At 40.9% G+C, this 18,720-nt stretch overlaps 1 protein-coding gene across 3 annotated transcripts in view; it reads right to left on the bottom strand.

The window, feature by feature from the left end:
• Positions 1-18,720, bottom strand: part of ANKS1A (ankyrin repeat and sterile alpha motif domain containing 1A) — a 196,130-nt gene that overhangs the window by 125,345 nt on the left and 52,065 nt on the right. For all 3 annotated transcript variants that reach the window (XM_054979581.1, XM_054979582.1, XM_054979583.1), the window contains exons 5-11: positions 13,652-13,948; positions 11,956-12,031; positions 10,257-10,358; positions 9,593-9,682; positions 8,463-8,653; positions 6,212-6,295; positions 4,526-4,646 (exon numbers count right to left, since the gene is read on the bottom strand). In XM_054979581.1, the coding sequence (XP_054835556.1) occupies positions 4,526-4,646; positions 6,212-6,295; positions 8,463-8,653; positions 9,593-9,682; positions 10,257-10,358; positions 11,956-12,031; positions 13,652-13,948 (961 nt within the window). The remainder of the gene's footprint in view (positions 1-4,525; positions 4,647-6,211; positions 6,296-8,462; positions 8,654-9,592; positions 9,683-10,256; positions 10,359-11,955; positions 12,032-13,651; positions 13,949-18,720) is intronic.

Below are 18,720 nucleotides of genomic sequence, written 5' to 3'. Positions count from 1 at the left end.
CAGTAATCTAATCTAAATGTACATTTGGTCTTAGTTTAGGGGTGCTGTTGGACTCAGGCCTATTCTGGTTAAGCAGGTAGCAGTGGTGTCCAGGACTGTTTTTTACCAGCTTCAACTGGTTATCTAACTGTGGCATTTCCTAGGCAGAAAATATCTGGCTATAGTGGTACATGTTCTGGTAAGATCTGCAGCCTAGGATGCTGACCGGAGTGGGTTGTAGGGACCGTATCACTCCAGTCATGATCCATCTACAATAGCTTCCAGTTTGTTTCCTGGCCCAACTCAAGGTTCTCAAGTTGCATTTTAAACTTCTATACTGTTTGGGACCAGCATACCTAAAGGAGCATCTCTGTTTTACATAGGTATTTTAGTTTTGTTTTTAATTGCTTTTCTTTACTGTATTAAGTCTGTTTTAACTGTTAGTTTCTTTTGTGGCCCTGAATGGGTATAATGGTGGGATGTAAATGTTGTAAATAAATAAATGAGGCACGTAAAATGTAGTGTAAAGGTACACAATGTTGCCAAGTAGGCCCCCTCTCCTGCTTTAAGGCCTGCCATGGACTGTGTTAAAGTTTCCTGCATTGCTGTTCTACTACTACACCAAAGATTGCCCTGCACGTGTGCACTCTAAATACACGTGTCAGTTTCCTGCCTGCTTGTTAATCACATTGCTGCTGCAATAGACTGTGTTAGTTTCCTGACTCCATGTCTGGATAACTCCACAAAGGACTTTCTTCCTGGGCAACCCTGCCCAGACCTATATCTGGACTTCCCAGGGTGTTTGGACTTGATTACAAGTGTGCCCCGTGCTTGCAGTGCCATCCGCCACGGACCGCGCCTGTTCCCTGCTATGGACCGTGTCTTACGTGCTGTTCCCCCTGCCTCCATGGAAGCCTGCCTCACCTGGGCCCAAGCCGCTGTTAGCAACCGGGCGCCTGCCGGGGAAACCTCCAGCGAGCCTGGCCAGGCGCTCCCTGGTCAGCTCCCGCCTGGAGCCTCCCGCTGGTCGGTCCCCGAGCTTGCCCTCGCTACCGGGCAACCTGCTAACCAGCCCCCGCCATGCCCAGCCGGCGACCATGTTCTTGGGCAGCCAGAAGACCAAGAGGAGAAGCCTGCTTTGGGAAGCCATTTCGGAGAAGCGGACACACCACGTCCACAGCGAGAGAACCTCGCCCCGCTCTGCATATCTTAGGAGCCGCCCCGGAGAAGAAGCTAAGTGCCGACCATCCCAAGCACTTAAAGAATGCATCTCAAAGAAACCTCCGCATTCCAGAGCTGATGACATCAGGACAAGCCCTGTCCGCTGGAACATCTATTCAACACGCCCGGATCTCCCCCTCCCTCCTTTGTCCCCTCTTCCTGAGGTGTCACTATAACACAATCAGATCACTAAAGTGATCCATCTAAGACATTCAGTAACCCATTAAAGCCTTTGTTTTAATCCATGAGAACCACCAAGTACAGCACCAGCCCCACGGTACGTTTTGGGGTATTTAAGCTGGTCCCTCAGACCACATGGTGCTCGTGCCATTCTATCCTGTTCCCAGCCAGGCGCGTGCCATTCCTATCCAGACCCCCTTGCTGTCCCTCTGTGGATCCATTGCTGGCATTGGACCACCTCGCTGTTGTGTCTCTGCTCCGCTTCAGGATTGTGAGTATTTCCCTTATCATCGTGGGTACCTGCTCATGCGACCGTCTCTGTATTTCTTACTCTGCATTTCCTAGTTCTTGTATGCTTTCTTGTATGTATGTGCAAGTTCAGGCTTACGCCACACTATTAGTAAATACACGTGTTTATTGAATCCATTTGTAGTCTGCCTCTTTATCACTAGAGTGTCTGGAATCGGGACCTCCGTAAACATTGGTTAGATCCGCGCTAATTTTAGTTCCAGACTGCTGCGCTAATTTCCCCATTTAAATAGAGCAGTTCTGGTAACAGCAAGACACGTTTGTCAGAGTTACTTGGAGGGTCCCAATAGATAAAATATGCAGTTTGAATTTATTAAACTGAACTACAGTTTACTGATACACATCTATTTGATACCGATGTGCTTTAGATCTCCTGCTCATTTTAAAATTTATTATATTTTAATTTTTTGTTCGTGCTGTTTTGAGTCCCATTTGGGGAAAAGGGCAAGGATACAAATGCAAATGAAATGAATCTACTTAGATCTTGGCAGACACTGGAAACAAAAGGAAGTTAAGAGTGTTTTGGCATCTTAGATGAACTAATTTATTGAGGAATAAGATTCCATAGAAATGTTTATTTGGAATGCAATTACATCTGAAGTAGATGGTTTCTTACAAGAGTTCACAAACTGGCTAATCTTCAAAGGGTCACACCACACTGCCTTTTTCTGTATTTGAACGTAATGGCTCCTCTGCTCAACAATTTAATATTGTTATATTTTATGCCACCATTTTTCAGCCATGGAATTAAATATGGCTTTTCAGCAGGTCTAGCACTGAGGCACTGACCAGATTCAGACACGCTTAGATTTATAAAGGTTTTCTGTATTTTATTCCCATTTCTATTTCATGCAGTTTTGTTTTTCCATTCGAATGATTTAATTAAAAACATTCTGGATAAAATATCTTAGGGTATGTGTGGAATTAACCAGCAGCAATGTCCAGTCACAGCCTCTGAAATAGTCTCTCACTAAATGTCTTAAACTAAGTCTTTCCTAGGTCAGCCTTTGACTATTTAGAATGATCTTTAAAACATACAGACAATATAAAACTGGGAGTGACTGCAAATATTTAATTTGGCATTCTAATAATTCAAAATAATCTCAATCTAGAAAATGCATCAGAAATGAAAAATAAACAGATACAAAAGCATATCCAATTTGATTTCTCATCTTAAAGGCAGAAGCATTGCTGAAAAATGTCCATCTTAAACACAGAAACAAGACCCAGTAAAATCAAAACAACGTGTGCACTTTTAGCAGGTTTACAATTAAGACAATAAGCTTGTTATCTGCTTTAAATCTCTTAGAGAGTCAATGTAGGTTTAAAAGGCCAATACTATTTTATGGAGCAAGAACAGAAGTGAACTATTCAGTTAATCACAGCATGCTTCTCAGCACTTACAAGATAACTGACATTCAGTTATAGATAGCAGAATTCAAGGTAGCAATTTAGAGAAAAGCTACAAAAGAAGCAGTAGGTTTCTCATTAGGAAAAGACTGGGGGGGGGGCTATATACCCACGTTACCAATATTTAAAAGGGTACAAAGATGGAAAAGAGTTTCTGAACCCCTAGGAACAGAACAATAAATAAGTCTGAATTGCAGAAAGATACATTTCAGTTAGGTAGATAATATGAACCATGCAGCCTTCACAGTTAATGTCTAAGGCTGCAATCCTATGCACATTAACAAGAGCAAGTTTGGTTAAATAAAGTGGTACCTGGTTTCAAGTCAACATTCTCAGGATTAAGGTATGACTCCTGCAAACTGAATGGTGTTCATGACTGCTTTTAAACATTGTTTTTTCTCCCTATATTTGGTATGGATGTTGAGCATCATCTCATATATGCAACTAAAAAGGGGGGACGGAATGGAGAACACTCATGTTGTAGCCACTACAGGTTCACACATTTACTAACACCAGAGTAACTTCGGAAATAGGGAAAATTGAAATGTGAAGCAGACCTACATCAACACTCACTTTGTAATAAATCATAATGTTTGCAACTGGTCACAGAACAACTGGCAGAGGTTACCAAATCCAATGACATATCAGCTGGGCTTCTATGAATGAGAATTCAGTACTGAACACAAATATAATTGATTTCCCCCAGGTAGGCCAAGAGGAGATTCCTTTTCAGCTGTTTACTTTTCTCTTTTATTAAGTTTATTTGTTCCAACTGGCTTTGAGCTGGAAGAGCAAGTTATATTGATTCAGGAGGCAATACCAGCTAGTGACATGAAAACTACTTTCACCAAAACAGAGAATCTATTCCACTAGGATTTGCATACTGATGACGATACACTCCCATCCCCATATAAAACAAAATTATAAAGCAGTTGGACAGTTTCAGGTGAGTAGCCACATTGGTATGCAGTAGAACAGCAAGATTTGACTCCAGTAACGAACTAAAGACCAACAAGATTTTCAGGGAATAAGCTTTCGAGAGTCAAAGCTCCTTTTGTTAGAGTGGTTAATGTCAGATGAGAACTTGGGGGAGACTCTGATTTAAATCCCTACTCAGCCACAAAGCTTAAAGAGTAAACGGCCCACCATTTATCAGCCTAAATTTCCTCACAGATTGCTGCGAGGAAAAAATGGGGGTTAGCAGGAGGGAGAATGACATCTGCCACCTGAGTTCCTTAGATAAAAGTTAAAATCAGTAACATGAAAGTTAAACATTAATAGTAGTATAGAAGACTTTTGCCCAATCACAATGAATTTGTAAATTACCTATTTTAAGCAAAACTTTTTGGAAGGAACTTTGTGGTAGCTGCCTGATAATTAATAAACTAGAATAGTTTGAACTCTCATTTCAACATCATTTTCTTACCTTTTGTTTTTTTGTCAACTGTAACGTGCTTCTTAGTTTCTGCTGTTAGCAACAACTCATAAGGATGCTCTTCCTCTTCATCTGCTGTGCTTCCCCTGCTCTTCCTCTTGGCAACCAAACCCTGACCAGACATACAGCACACTGTTAATTCCCACAGCAGATGAAATTAGGCAGTAATCATAAGACAGCTGTGCCATGGCCCTTCCTCAAGCTGGCCATGGGATATGCTTAAGATATGAATGCCTTGAAAATCTCAGACATACAGGTATCAGAAATAAAGTACAATGCTACTGTCTCTCTCTCCCTAAGAGACAAAACCATCTCAGCTATAGCCCCAACAAGTCTCATTTGTCTCTCCCCTCATAGCTCCTACCAATCCCTGACTGATGTTTCTCTCCCAGCCACCCCCATTTTCCTCTCTACTTTTCCTTTGTAGTTTCCAGCCATACCACTTTCACTTGGAGATACCAAAAACTACGTTGAGTTCTTATGTATAAGGCCTTAGAAATAAAACTTTTAATCCTCTCTGGAACATAACATATACCTAGAACTGAGTGTTGAAATGGTGCTACAGGATTAGCACCATTGGTGCTAAATGGTGTATCAGGATGAAAGAACCGAAGAACTAGGTGCTTTCACAACACCCACTTTACACTTACATGGCTATTGGAAGATAGCCTCAGACTGATAGGTTTTCAACACAGACTAAAAAGGGGGAGGTGCTTATATCCCACTTTTCTCCTTGATCAGGGACCCAAAGCTGCTTTTTATGTGGTCCCCCCTCCTCCACTTAATCTCCACAACAACAACTTTGTGAGGGTAGGTTAGGCTGAGAAATCGAGATGAGCTCAACATCAGCTGGTGGGTTTCCATGATCGAAAAAGGGATTCAAACCTGGTTGTCCCAGGCCCTAATCCAACACCTTAACCACTACACCACACTAGCCCTTGCCTATTGTCAAGCCTATTGTCAAGCATCTAGAACTGGCTTCTTCTACCGTTCACGGTATAATTACAAATATTTGGAGCTACCTGGAAGAGAACTCTTAGATCAGATCTTAAGGAACTTTCAATTGACTTTTAAAGGAGCCACAGGGATCTCTGATTTGGATCAGGGCTGCAGTACCCCCTGATCCCCTCACCTATTAGCAACTTTTAATTCCTGTTAAAAAAAGACAGCTCTCATTTCCTCCTATCAGGACTATAAGTGCTCAGGGGAGTTTTATCCAGGGTAAACATGGGGGATATTAAACTCATGGTGAGACAAAATCAAGGACCGCTGCAGCTGCTCTGAAGAAAATAAAAGACTTCAGGAGATCCAGTTACAGATCTCTTACACCTTATCTTGTTGTGCCCTCAGACTTTAATGACTAGAATGATTCTTTTCATGAAACAAGGGGGAAGGATGCAGCTGAAGAAAGTACCAAGAACAATCTAAACAATACTATATTCAGTAACCAAATGTACACATAAACTAAGTGCCTGCCTAAAGGAATCCCAAACACAGAGTACAAAGATGTACTGAACAGGGATTGTGGAGCTAGCAGATGATGATTTTACTCAGTTCCATAATCACTGCTATTCACATGTGTAATAAGAAAGTCCTTTCTTCCAAAAACAGTAAAATCAATGTTTTAAGACACATTCTGCCTTATAATAAATCCCAGAAGAGAAACAAACCTCTTACCTTAGAGGAGGCACTCTGCTTCTTCTCTTCAAGCTCCTCCTCTTCATCAGGGGGAGGCTTGGCAGGAGGAGGTGGACGCTCTCTCTGGAACAGAAAATCTCTGTCAGTGTGTTTATGTCACATTTTAAACTCAATCTTTCTTTGGAAAAGCTAGCAAAAGAAGCATGTGTGCACACATCATGGAAGAGGTAGCATCTCCCCTCCATCTAATAGTCTGACTAAGCACTTCAGTGATTAAAAGGGTCAGCTCATTATTTGTGATACTGATTATGACTGAAATGTTAATGTTTTGGAATACTTAATTATGAGACAGCAATTTAGAAACCACAGCATGTGTGTACAGAAATCATGGCTTGTGCCCTATGGATTGTTTCCAGTAATGGAATGGTACTTCTGTGTGTGTAGAGGAGGGGTCTGTAATTCCTCCCTCCTGCTGCAGACCCTCACTTTGACTCTAGGAAGAACATTTAGGGGACTTAGCGGGCTGCAGTAGAAACTAACACAGTCCTTTTCTACAAGCTCTGCTCCACTCATGGATATTGTGGGATACTAACAAGCGTTTTATAGAACTCTTCCTCTAGTCTACCTCATCAACATATTTGTTACGTGTGTACTTTTACACACACACCCTAAGTATTAAAGCTAATGTTTGAATTAATCCAAGCGATTTCAGCCAGGGACTGATTGCTTCCCTAGTGAGGGAACAAGAAAGGAAGGAAGGAAGGAGGGAAAAGAAAAAGAAAAAAAAGAAAACTAGTAAGGAATCATCTTAACAAATACCTGGAGCAGGTCCTGCAGTTCTTCTCTGCCCCACATTAAAGCTTCCAAGTCAGGGTTGGGCATTGTTCTGACTGAGCAACACGGTTCTGCTGCTGAGCTCCCTGAGAAAGGCCCACCCTTTTCCTTGCCTGCACCCTTGTCATTCATTAGTATAGTACAACGGCAGTCTTGCCCACATAGAAACAATCCTCTTCAGATTTAGCTCATGGTCCAATTTTACATTACTCTGCATGCTTATAATATATCATCACCATCTCCTTGCTATAACATGATTATTTTCTTTCTCCTTCCCTGCTTAACTATCTGTCCAATTAATTTTTTCCCATGAAGTGATTGAACCAAAAGTCCAGAAGCCAGGAAGCATGCTTTCAGGTCACTCTTTTATCTGTTTTGCAGTTCAGAAGCTACAAGTTACTAGACCCAGCAAATGCAAATAATTCACAGGTAAGACAGATTGCTTCCAAGGAATCTTAGACTATGTAGCTGTTCTGCAAAGTCTGCAGGCTCCCCCTACTGGTTTACACCTTAAAATCCCATGAAGTTAGAAATACTGAATAATACTGCTAAATTAATATCATATACTACTACAGTGGCAGACAAGCACTATTTTATGACTGTTATTCACAATGATCACAATACTTTTTTTTTTGAGGGAAGAAAACCAGGTAACATTTTAAAGTGAAGAATATACTCTGCACAAGCCATTTTCTTTGTAATCAAGTTAACAACTCGAGCTTAGCAGTAGCAAAAGGAGAGATTCTTTATATGAACACATTCCATGGTGAAATATAGTAGTGTGGTGTTTCATTTTGGAGGTTTTCCAGTCATAGAGTCACCATAGGTTGAAAGCAACTTGATGGCACATAACACGTAACACGCAGAGTTTTACAAAAATCCTGATAACAATTACATCATAAAGTTATAATGCTCAAAAGCTCTGGAGCACATAAGTGTAGCAGGAGTGGGTCTTTTTTACTAAATAAGCAACACCTTTTACAGCTGTTTTATATTACATTAAAAGCTTTGTCATCTGGTTCTCATGAGAAATGGGGAGTTACCAGTTAATTAAATGTGGTGGATAGGATACCCAAGGTTATTGCTCTGCCCACCCCCCAACACAGAAGAGTCTGCAGTGACCAGACCTCACTCATTGAGGGAAAATAAGGCACCAGAGGATGATGCTAGCTAGCAGCATATGCTATCAGAAGCTCAGTCATTACTGGCAGCATCAAGCTGACATACTGGAGACAGAGAAGCGGAGCATACCTGAAGATGCACACATATTGCAGCTGAGGGGAAGGAGGTTGCCCTCTGGGCAATGATGGTTAGCTAACTGAAGTTTCTGGATAATCAAATGCTGGATAACAAAGCTTTTACTGTACTTCCAAAAGGTGTGGCTAGGCTGGCCTGGAGTATATCCCAGACTACTTTCCATAAATAGAAAACAGACATCACACATCAGGCTACATACAGGCCTCATTCCTGTCCCTTTAACACTGGTCATCTCTGCTTCCCTATTCACTGAGTCTCTGTCTGAAGATTTTCCACTGGCCAGGCTGTCCAAAGAGTGACAGGATGTGGCATTGTACAGAACTTCATACGGACACTCTTCTTGCTTTCCATCAAAAACAGCTATCAGTTCTGTTACTTTGTCCACATTCCCTGTGGAGAAAGAACATCATGTCATCAATCACAGCCAATTAATTCTGCTCTGCCAAAGGTAGCTATGTAAGTCCACAGGGCATAAATAATTGCCTGTAGATGAAACATTTCTGGAAATTTTGAAGTCACAGTGAAAAATATTGGATCACATGCTATCTATTGCTAGAAAAAAGTAATGGTGGGGAGACAGATCTTTCCCAATTCCCCCCTACTCCAGTATCTTCTTGCAAACCCTGAAAACACTAGGAGATGGGGGACCTGTGTGAAGAACAAAAACCACACAATACATGCAGTTGTGGTGAGTAAAGGGAAGTAAGCAAAATTGGCCTTTTATGCTAGTGGAGCCTATTGCACCAATAGAAGTACTGCTAGCAAAAAAAGAGCAGCATGATTTCATTTATCAATTAAGGCAAGTAATTTCTTTCCTTTCTTTTCTCCCATCAAAGCTCCATGAGTCTATACTCTTAAGCAGCAGAAATAACTATGACTTAAATGATGAAAAGACTGGAAAAACCTGGCTACTGCTAAAGTAATTTTAGGATCTTTTATCATAAAATAAAAAGTACAAAAAATCTGAGATTCAGACTGGTAAGCTAAAAGTGGGTTAATAAAAGATGTTCTAAGATCCTCCAGAATTGGATACTCAAAAAGAATATGAAAAGAAGCATCGGCTCAGGGTGAAATTTTCTTCTGTTATCTTTCTCCAACTATTTAACTAGCATTAGGAATGGGTACTAGTGAATTAATATCGATCTTTAGATAAAGGATACTAGCCTCAAACTACATGCAATGTTACTTCTTAATAAAACACTGTGTCTCAACAAACTATCAAGTTAAATAAAAAAATTACTTCTGTGTTTATTATGAATGGGCCATGTCTCTTCTATGCTCTGCTACAGCATTATCAAAGGATGAGATTTTGTTTCACAAATTCCTTACCTTGGAGTACCCGAACTGAGGTATCAGTAGAAATAACTGATACTGGTATCTTTTCTTCTACTTTTGCCGTGTTCTTCCCAATTGTACATTCTGAATAACACAGGAAATCAGCAATAGAAACAAACATGCAGTAGCAACAGAGTTATATTTAGATTACATGCATGCACATTCGATGTGCATGCCACAAATCGAACAACTGTCGAATAGGACAAAGTCTACATGTCATCCAAAATGGGTTTTCATTTGGCATACCCTCAATCATTGTTATTGGCCCTCCTCCCTGGTTTTGGTGTTATGTGTTTACGTTTTTATTGAATTATGTTATACATTATTTTAAATGCTGTTTTAACGTACAAATATTTTCATGTTTGCTGCTCTGGGGACCCTATTTCAGTGGAAAGGCAGCATAGAAATGTTTTAAATAAAGAAATAGAACATGACTGATCTCCCTTTGCATTAGCAAATGATTGACATCTCCTCAATGGAGCATTTTATTCATATTGAACATAAACCGAGTTAAAGAAAATTGATATAAATTATCAAGTTGGATATATCCTAGGAAATGGTTAAATCTGTTCCACACTTTTATTTCCTTACAAATATAATAATTACTTTTTGTTCATTTTTTGACGTGTACCCCCCCTTTACTTTTCACATTGTTTACCTTCAATAAGAGCTGCTATTTGTTGGCTTTTCTGAGAAGGAAGTTCCCTCACGATTTCCAAAGCCGTCAAACCTCTGTTATCCTTTATATTCACATCAATGCCTTAGATACGTATACACAGAACAGGTCACAAATAAAATTTTATATACATTGGCTGTACACTCTATCATGAAGAAACCATAAAAACGGAGACCAAAAACATGAAAGGGACATGTTTACATGTACATCTAAGAAAAAATGTGGTGAGCACCCAATGTTCATGATTTGAAGACTAGGACTCTCTCCCACTGCAAGGGAATTTCCCTTCCCCTTCCATAGTTTGGTTAAACTAGTGTTATACCTGCAATGGTACTATAAACTACACTTCAGAGAGTAACCAGAATGCCTCAAAACTATGATTTGACATAATTTGCACACAATGATTATCCTGGTGAGCTTTAACTGTAATTAAGTGCCTGTGCAAACATAATGCTAATGGTTAAAGCAAACTATGGAAGTGGGTATTCGGAAGCACACAAGGACAGACCTCCAAACATGACCAGGGGACTGGGAATGAACATTATGGTCACATCAGACATGGAGACTGGTATTTTGAAGTTAAATTGTTTGTCTTTAAGATATCAAATATACACGGAGGACCCCCGTTCAAAGACACAGTCCTAAGAGACCACTGTATGTAAAGTATAAATTTAATATATAAGTGAAAGTGCAAGAAAATTCCAATCAATATCTTAGCTCTTAATAATTGTTCAAAGCTCACTGACCACAATATATCCAATGCCTAATGTGGGCCGGAGGGGGCGGTGGAGGGGGTGCTGGGGGCGGAGGCCCATGCCACAGAACTGGTGTGCCTGGCCTGCAGCTGCTGCAGCTGGCCAGCCCCGTGCCGCCGCCACCGCCGCCACCACATGCCCCTGGCCGGGCACAGCAGCTGCAGGCCAGGCATGGCAGGTGGCCGGGGCGGTATGCAGAGAGCGGGCAGCCTCCGCGTGCCGCCCCAGCCACCTGCCGGCCAATGGGCCTGGCTTTGCTGCGTGATGACATCATCATGTGGTGACGTCATCATGCAGTCCGGGGGGGCGCACACGCACCGCGTGCGCATGCACGGGAGGGTGGCCACTGGTGCCAGAAACCCTGGCGCCGGTGGTGTACATCACAGTATTTAGTTTTTGTTGATTTTGCTATATCATTTTAACACCACTCCACCTCTGAAATAAATGAGCTGGTAATCATGATCTATCACAAGATCTTTCAATCTGCTAAGAACATCCTTTTAATTATTTTATCTACATGTAACGTTTGGACAAGTGAATTGAGAGAGAGGTATCAGCAGCAACCCCTCCCAATCAACTCCTTTCTCCAGACCCTTTTTGGAAGCACAACAAGGCCATTCTCTTTGGACTGATTTAAGTGTTAATAATTCATAGATAATCCTGCACATCTATTTGTAATTTTTAACATTATTGCACTTTTATATTGGAAACCATATGAAGCTTTGGAATGGAGTAGAAATAGAAACAAACAATACAATAACTAGATAGTTTAGGAAATGACCTTACTCTAGAGTAACACCTAGTTACTCAATGTTTATCTTGGCCATTCTGAAGAACTATGTTTAGGAAGCTGGAGGATTGCATAAAAATGCTGTTGCACTACTATCAAGATCATAAAAATGATACATTACTAGAGATGTTCTCACCTGCACCTAGAAGTATCTGTACCACATCTGTTTTGCCAAACAAAGCAGCTTCGTGCAAAGCGCTGCCTTTTTCTGTCTGTAAATGAAATATAGCATATAGGATATGGCCAAGTCGTAAGCAGGATCAGAGAATACTGAAACCTGTGCTTGCGCATGCAGTCAACACCAACTCACAAACAGAACATACATGCTGTAGTTAATACACAAAAAAAACCTCTATGGTTTTTTACCAGGAATAAAATGCTAATGTTTTGAGGCAGTTTCTTTAAACTAAGGAGCAATCACTTTGAACCACACCAAGCAGAAAACATCTCTAACCTGACACATGAAACTTGAATATCCCTCTGACAAAGGACAAGATGAACTTGCCTGTTTTAGTAGAAAGGGCTGGAAATGTTTAGCTAAAATTAGAACAGTCTGTGTATTTACTATAGATACATGATTGTTTGAGGTCACAAGACTGCCAATCAATTAAACATTCAAATTTGTGAGAAAACGGTGGTCATTATGAAATCAGAAATAAAATACACGAGAAAACATTTTTCATGTGAATTATGGTAGCAATCTAGCTATTAGACTATAACTGTATGATGGGATAAGCAGACAAATGGACAATATTTATTTATTTTGAATATTTACATCCCACCTTTCTGATGATATTAAACAATACAGATGCTGAAATGCACCACTTACAACATATCTAAACTGGATTCATATATGATCAATTTTGTAAGATTATAAAATGTACATGTTCGAATATAATGCTTTTACACATAAGCAGGCCTTTTTTCCTGCTGGAATGCGACAGAACAGCGTTATGGCAGCTCTGCAATTAGTCACATGTTCAGGTGGCCCTGACTAGCTTGCGCACTGCGGGAAAGGAGCTCTTTAACCCCTGCTCTTCAGTTGGTCAAGGGAAGCCCCCCCCCCCATCAGCTGAAGAGCAGGGATTTAAAAAGCTCCTTTCTCTGAAGAAGCTGAAGCTGGGGAAGCCCCAAGCGGGCTTTAAACTTCAGCTGGGAGGTGGGAGATTCACCCCTCCCAGCTGAAGCCTTCCTTTCTTCCCCCCTCCCTTCTTTGGTTTCTCTTTCCTTCTTTCCATGTCTTTCTTTCTCTCTTTCCTTCTTTCCCATCCTTCTTCCCTCTTTCCTTCTTTCCATGTCTTTCCTTCCTTCCTTCCAAATCTTTCCTTCTTTCCCTTCCTTTCTCTTTCTTTCTTTCCATGTCTTTCTTTCTTTCTCCCGAGGAGGGGACAGCTGCACCATGTGCGATGACATTTCCCAGAAGTGATGTCATCGTGTGGTCCCGAGAACACTCGCACGCAAAAGCACGCATGTATAGTGACGGGGCACCACCTCCTGCCGGGAGTTGCCCCAAGTGAGAGTTCCCCCACTTCTTTCCCCGGAAAAAAAGCCCTGCAAGTAGGTATTTTTACAGGAGTCTACTAAGTCTTGCTATAAAATTCAACACAAGGGAATTATGATTCTGAAATATGACAATATCTATAATAAATGCCACTACAAGCTTTGTAATATGCTGACAATCCATAAAGCACTTTGGAGCACAAATTCTGCTATCCTTGACTCACAAAGAAATTTTCTCATCAAGCTTCATCTACTCCAGCTTTTTCCCAAAGAGATTTAAGGCCAATATTGATCTTACTCTTCAACATTAAATTCATAAGGAAAGAAGATACCTGGTAATTGCTATCCATGCCAGCATCTAGAAGAACATGTACAACAGCTTTATGGCCATTCCTAGCTGCCAGATGTAAGGGGGTATGTTTCTTAGTATTGCAGCTTAGAAGATTGGGATGAGCATTGAGCAACATCTTCACAACTTCCAATCTCCCATAGAGTGCAGCCAAATCAAGAGGTGTCTCAAACTTGTTATTGCGCATGGTAGGGTCAGTCAATTCCTCCAGTAGAACTTTCACCACCTCTGTATGACCATACTGAGCTGCACAGTGCAGAGCCGTCTCATTGTCGTTATTCTGAGATTATACAAGTACAAAAACATTAAGATTTTGATAAAAATGCAGTACTGTTCTCACTTTGAGTTCAACACAAAATACAGTCAGCTTCACAGCTTGATCAAATTTTTTACTACTGTTTATACTCTGCCACCTATTAAAACATTAAAAGAAAGTATAGTGAGTTCTTAAATCTTGGTATCTTCATCTAATAAAGATACCGACATCTACGAAGTAGCAAATGAAATGGGCAGACAAGTAACTGGATGTTTTACTTTTCAAACCTAATATTCGCTCAGTTTTGATGTGATTTGTTCACCAAATTCAGCTAGTATCAATATCTACTATACAAGTGTTACACTAGAACAATTCCAGTTTAAGTTTTGGACTCATTCATTGACTGGTCTAAGTAATACTGCAATGGTTGTTAGTTTTCTGGCTTCTCTGTTTGTTTATAAATGCCTGCAGAACTTGCCCGTGTACAATACAGTAATGTACTGAATGGGATCCAATTTGCCACTAAACTATCTCCATGAGACAGACTCTTTTAAAACAGCCACCTCCCATGACAAACTGCTTAAAAGGAAGGAAATTTCAAACGCAATGGGGGTGGGGAGAGAGATGGCAGCAGTAAAAAAGGCCAAAAGTCTACTAGTAGAATCCCCCTTAATGAAAGGCTAAGCCAGGGGTCCCCAACCTTTTTGAGCCTGTGGGCACCTTTGGAATTCTGACACAGCCTGGTGGCAGGTGCCAGAAAAGGTATTGGTGGGTGCAGCCACAAAATGCCTGCTGCAACACGTCAACCGCAGGAGACTGCGCCAGCCACAAAAGGGCTGCCACAGCTTACCTTCAGTCACACAGTGAAGATCTTTTTGCTGTAGTGGCAGCTGCTGCCAAAGCAATATTTTTTTACAAAACTGCACAACCAATCAAAGCACCAATGGCCAATTAGAAGCCTTGCTTGGCAAAAGCCCCACTTGGCCCCCATCCACTTTCTAAAAACACTTGGCAGGTGCCAGAAAAGGTATTGGTGGGTGTCACAGTGCCTACAGGTACCAGGTTGGAGATTGGTTTTCCCACTTCAGAATTTCCAAAGTGGGGGGGAAATCGGAAAAAAACCATTTCCAAAGCAGCAAGCCGCTTCAGAAATTGCTTATTGACCAGCTTCGGTATGCTCCATAAATATTCGGAGCCCACTAAAAAGGCATTTAAATTTCCCGCCCTGTCACTTATTTGACCCGATGGGAGGGGGAGGAGAGAACCCCCTCCTCCCCCTCCCATCAGGTCAAGTAAGTGGCGGGGCAGGAAGTTTAAATGTACACTTTTCTAGCTGCTTGCAAGGGGCTAAAAAAGTGTAGGTTTAAACCACCACCCCCACTTGGCCTGTTGTGAGAGGGGCCAGCAATTCCTCTGGCCCCTTCTGCAGTGGGTGAAGGGAAGTGGCGGGGCTAGGCTTCAGCCTGCAGCCCTGCTGCCGGGCGCTCTGTTTGACCGCTGCAAAATGGCCCCTTCCTCAGCAGGCGAAGGGAAGCGGCAGGGCTCGAGGCTTAAGCCTGCAGCCTTGCCACCGGGCGCTCCATTCGCCAGCTGCAGGAGTGGCCAGGGAATCCTCTGGCCCTTTCTGCAGCGGGCGAAGGGAATTGCGGGGCTTCTTCACCCAATCACATCAGGTGAATGACAGCGCTGCAGCATTCAGTTTCAAACTAAACGCCTCACTTCTTCCCCCAATATGATCATATTGGGGGAAGAAGCGAGGCATTCAGTTTGAAACTGAATGCCAGTCTTCACCTGATGCAGGCCAGCTGAAGCTGAGAAGGGCCCTTTCCTGCCACTTGCAAGTGGCAGGGAAAGGGCCCTTTAAGCTTTAGCTGGCCCACGGCAGGGAGGAATCCCCCCTACCAGCCAGCTGAAGCCACCTCCGGGGTTTGAAAGCGCCCCAAAGCTTCCTGAAGCGACCCGAATTGCTTCAGGAAGCTTTGATTTGGCATTTCCGAATCAGGACCAGCATGCTGGGTCTGATTTGGAAATCCCAAATCCTTACAAATTGGGTCCGATTTGGGTATTTTTCCCAAATCAGAAACCCGAATTACACACCCCTAGCTACAACATAGGTTGCTTTTAGTAATTTAAATTTAAAGTAACATGAAGGAAACCAATTGGAAAGCAGTGTGAACAGCAAAATGCAAGCACAAGCAACACTGAAAAAATGAGGAATGTTACTATTCAAGGATTTATCACAAATTAACAGTCCAAGCCAAACAGCTGCCAGGAAAAACAGATTTACAGCAAAGGTGAACAGAGGTGAACTAGATGAGGTAATGTGACATTAAGAACATGCACAGAAAATGCAAGGAATAGAAGAACAGAATACCTAGCTCAAGATTTATAAATAAAATGTAGTACTTATATGCAGGATTCCAAAGTACCCTTATGTCATTTGACACATTATTTAAGCATCACATATACCATAAAAAACTCAACAACATGATGAAAAGAAACCAAGAGGGCTGGTTCTCTCCAACTATGCATACTTAAACAACTTCCAGTATTAGCAGGAATGACTAAAGTATCTCCCGCCCTCTCTCCCATGTCTGTTTGCTTGACATTTAAATAGGTAGCGGGTGAATATGATTGATTGCAATATTTAAAGGCTGTTAAATACCTTGCGATGAATCATCTGCCTTTTAACCAATTAGCTGATTATATTTGCATGTTATGACAAATTCAATATAGGGAAAGAAGGTAATTTAAATTTGTCAAAAATGTGTTCAATTTGGAGCTAGCCTTGTTTTTCAGTCTTGTACAGCTTCTAGATCTTTAAAGAACTTATACACATAATAATGAAGTGATAAGTTTATTATTCTTACTGTTCACTCTTAGGAGAAGCCACCTACATTTTTTTAATTTTTGAATTCACTAAAACAGTCTCAAAAACATCACAAGCTTAACTTAGAGCCCTCTAATGAAAATTTGGCTTCACAAACAAGTTAAGTCTTTATTTTCTGATCACAAGATAAATATTACATCTCAAATACTTCATAAACACTTTTTTATCTTAACAGGTATCTTTCCTTAAAGCTCAAGATATGGTATTTCTACAGCTCATGGCAGGCTGAAGAAGGAGAAAGAAAAGGCCATAAAGGAATGCCTCTTCGTAGTCTGACAAACTAAACAGCTGTTCAGTTCTTCTTCTAACTGAAAAACTGGGAAATGCTTTTCATTTGAATGTGTTTAGCATGTCTATACCAAAAAAAACAAACGAAAAAACAAAAACGAAGACCATCCACATCCATCACATATTAGCAAGAATGTGAATTATATGTGGCATATTTGCAACTGAAAATGCAACTGAAAACGAAATCAAGTCACAGCTGACTTATGGCAACCCCTGGTGGGGTTTTCATGGCAAAAAACTAACAGAGGTGGTTTTGCCATTGCCTGCTTCTGCAACCCTGGTCTTCATTGGAGATCTCCCATCCAATTACTAATCAAGGCCAACCCTGCTCAGCTTCTGAGATCTGACAAGATCAGGCTCTCCTGGACTATCCAGGTCAGGGCCTATATTTGTAATCATTACATTATAAATGTGGGTTGCATCACTGTAGTAGAAGCAAATTAATGTGAGCAGATACATTTCTTACATGATGCATCAGTGACAAATTTAATTTGCAGGAAACAGGAACAGGGTTTTATTTTTAATAATAATCCTAGTCTCCAGTCCAGAAGCTGAAGGTAAGAAAAGTTTCTCAGAAAATGAGACTGAGAATACATCAGATCCTCCTGGAAGCTGCAACATTTGCATGCTTTGTGAATAACGGTCGCAAAGTCTTGAAAGACTTAATTCAGCTATATATATAATTCAGCTATATCTCTCCTTCTCCAATGAAGACAGAGATGTAAAGTATCTTTTGAAGACTCCAACCTACAATACTGTTGACAGATTTTTTTTTCTTGACAGCTGAGAACTGGATGTTTCTCTTTCTTTTGAGCACAGAAAATATAAACTTTCTGAAGCTCCCCAAAATGAGGAACAGCTGTAAATTTCCAGTACGCAAAAGGAATTACATACAAGGAATAATCTAATCATCTTCTGTTTCTATACAGATCACATAATCATGCCTAATACCATCACAGCGTAACCAATCACAGGTGTTTTTAGGAAATTTCTACCACGGCAGTACTTTTGACATCTATTACACTTGAAGGCCCACCTCCTTCCATATTGTCCAGCCTGTCAGCTAAGGGTTCCTCCTCTAGCAAGTAATACAAGCACAGAAGGTGGATTTCCTTAGGTGGAATCGGGTGAAGAAGCACAAGGAAAAATGTCCTACTCTTTGCCCTTCCCCACTTTTCTCTTGTTCCACATGAAAAAAGACAAATGTATCCAACAAATTAACAGCAAAATATGCAAATCTCAAACAATTTAACACATTCAAGATCAAGCAACATGTACACAGAGTCAAAACAAACATGTTCCACAGAGAAAATATATCTTGAATTCATTCTCTCCTTGACACATGAACAATTAGTTGCAGAACAAAGAATGAAGTAAGGAGGGAAGAGAATCTGAATTCTGGGAGAGTTTCAATTAAAAAATGCTAAGTTTTAAGATGTGGATATAAAGCAGTCTTTAATAAACTGCTATTCATCTGCTTCCATGGGACACTTAACAGAAGAAATTTCTGATGGATTTAATTTGAGAGCAAAATATAAATTTTTAAGTGATACTATTAAAAGTGAACCTTTGAATTATGTTTGAAACAACACATAATAATTAATACATTATTGCCTCC

This window comes from Eublepharis macularius, chromosome 5, assembly GCF_028583425.1.
Source record: "Eublepharis macularius isolate TG4126 chromosome 5, MPM_Emac_v1.0, whole genome shotgun sequence".
NCBI lineage: Eukaryota > Metazoa > Chordata > Lepidosauria > Squamata > Eublepharidae > Eublepharis > Eublepharis macularius.
The sequence above is the reverse complement of the archived record's forward strand: the minus strand, read 5'-3'. Positions and strand labels throughout refer to the sequence as shown.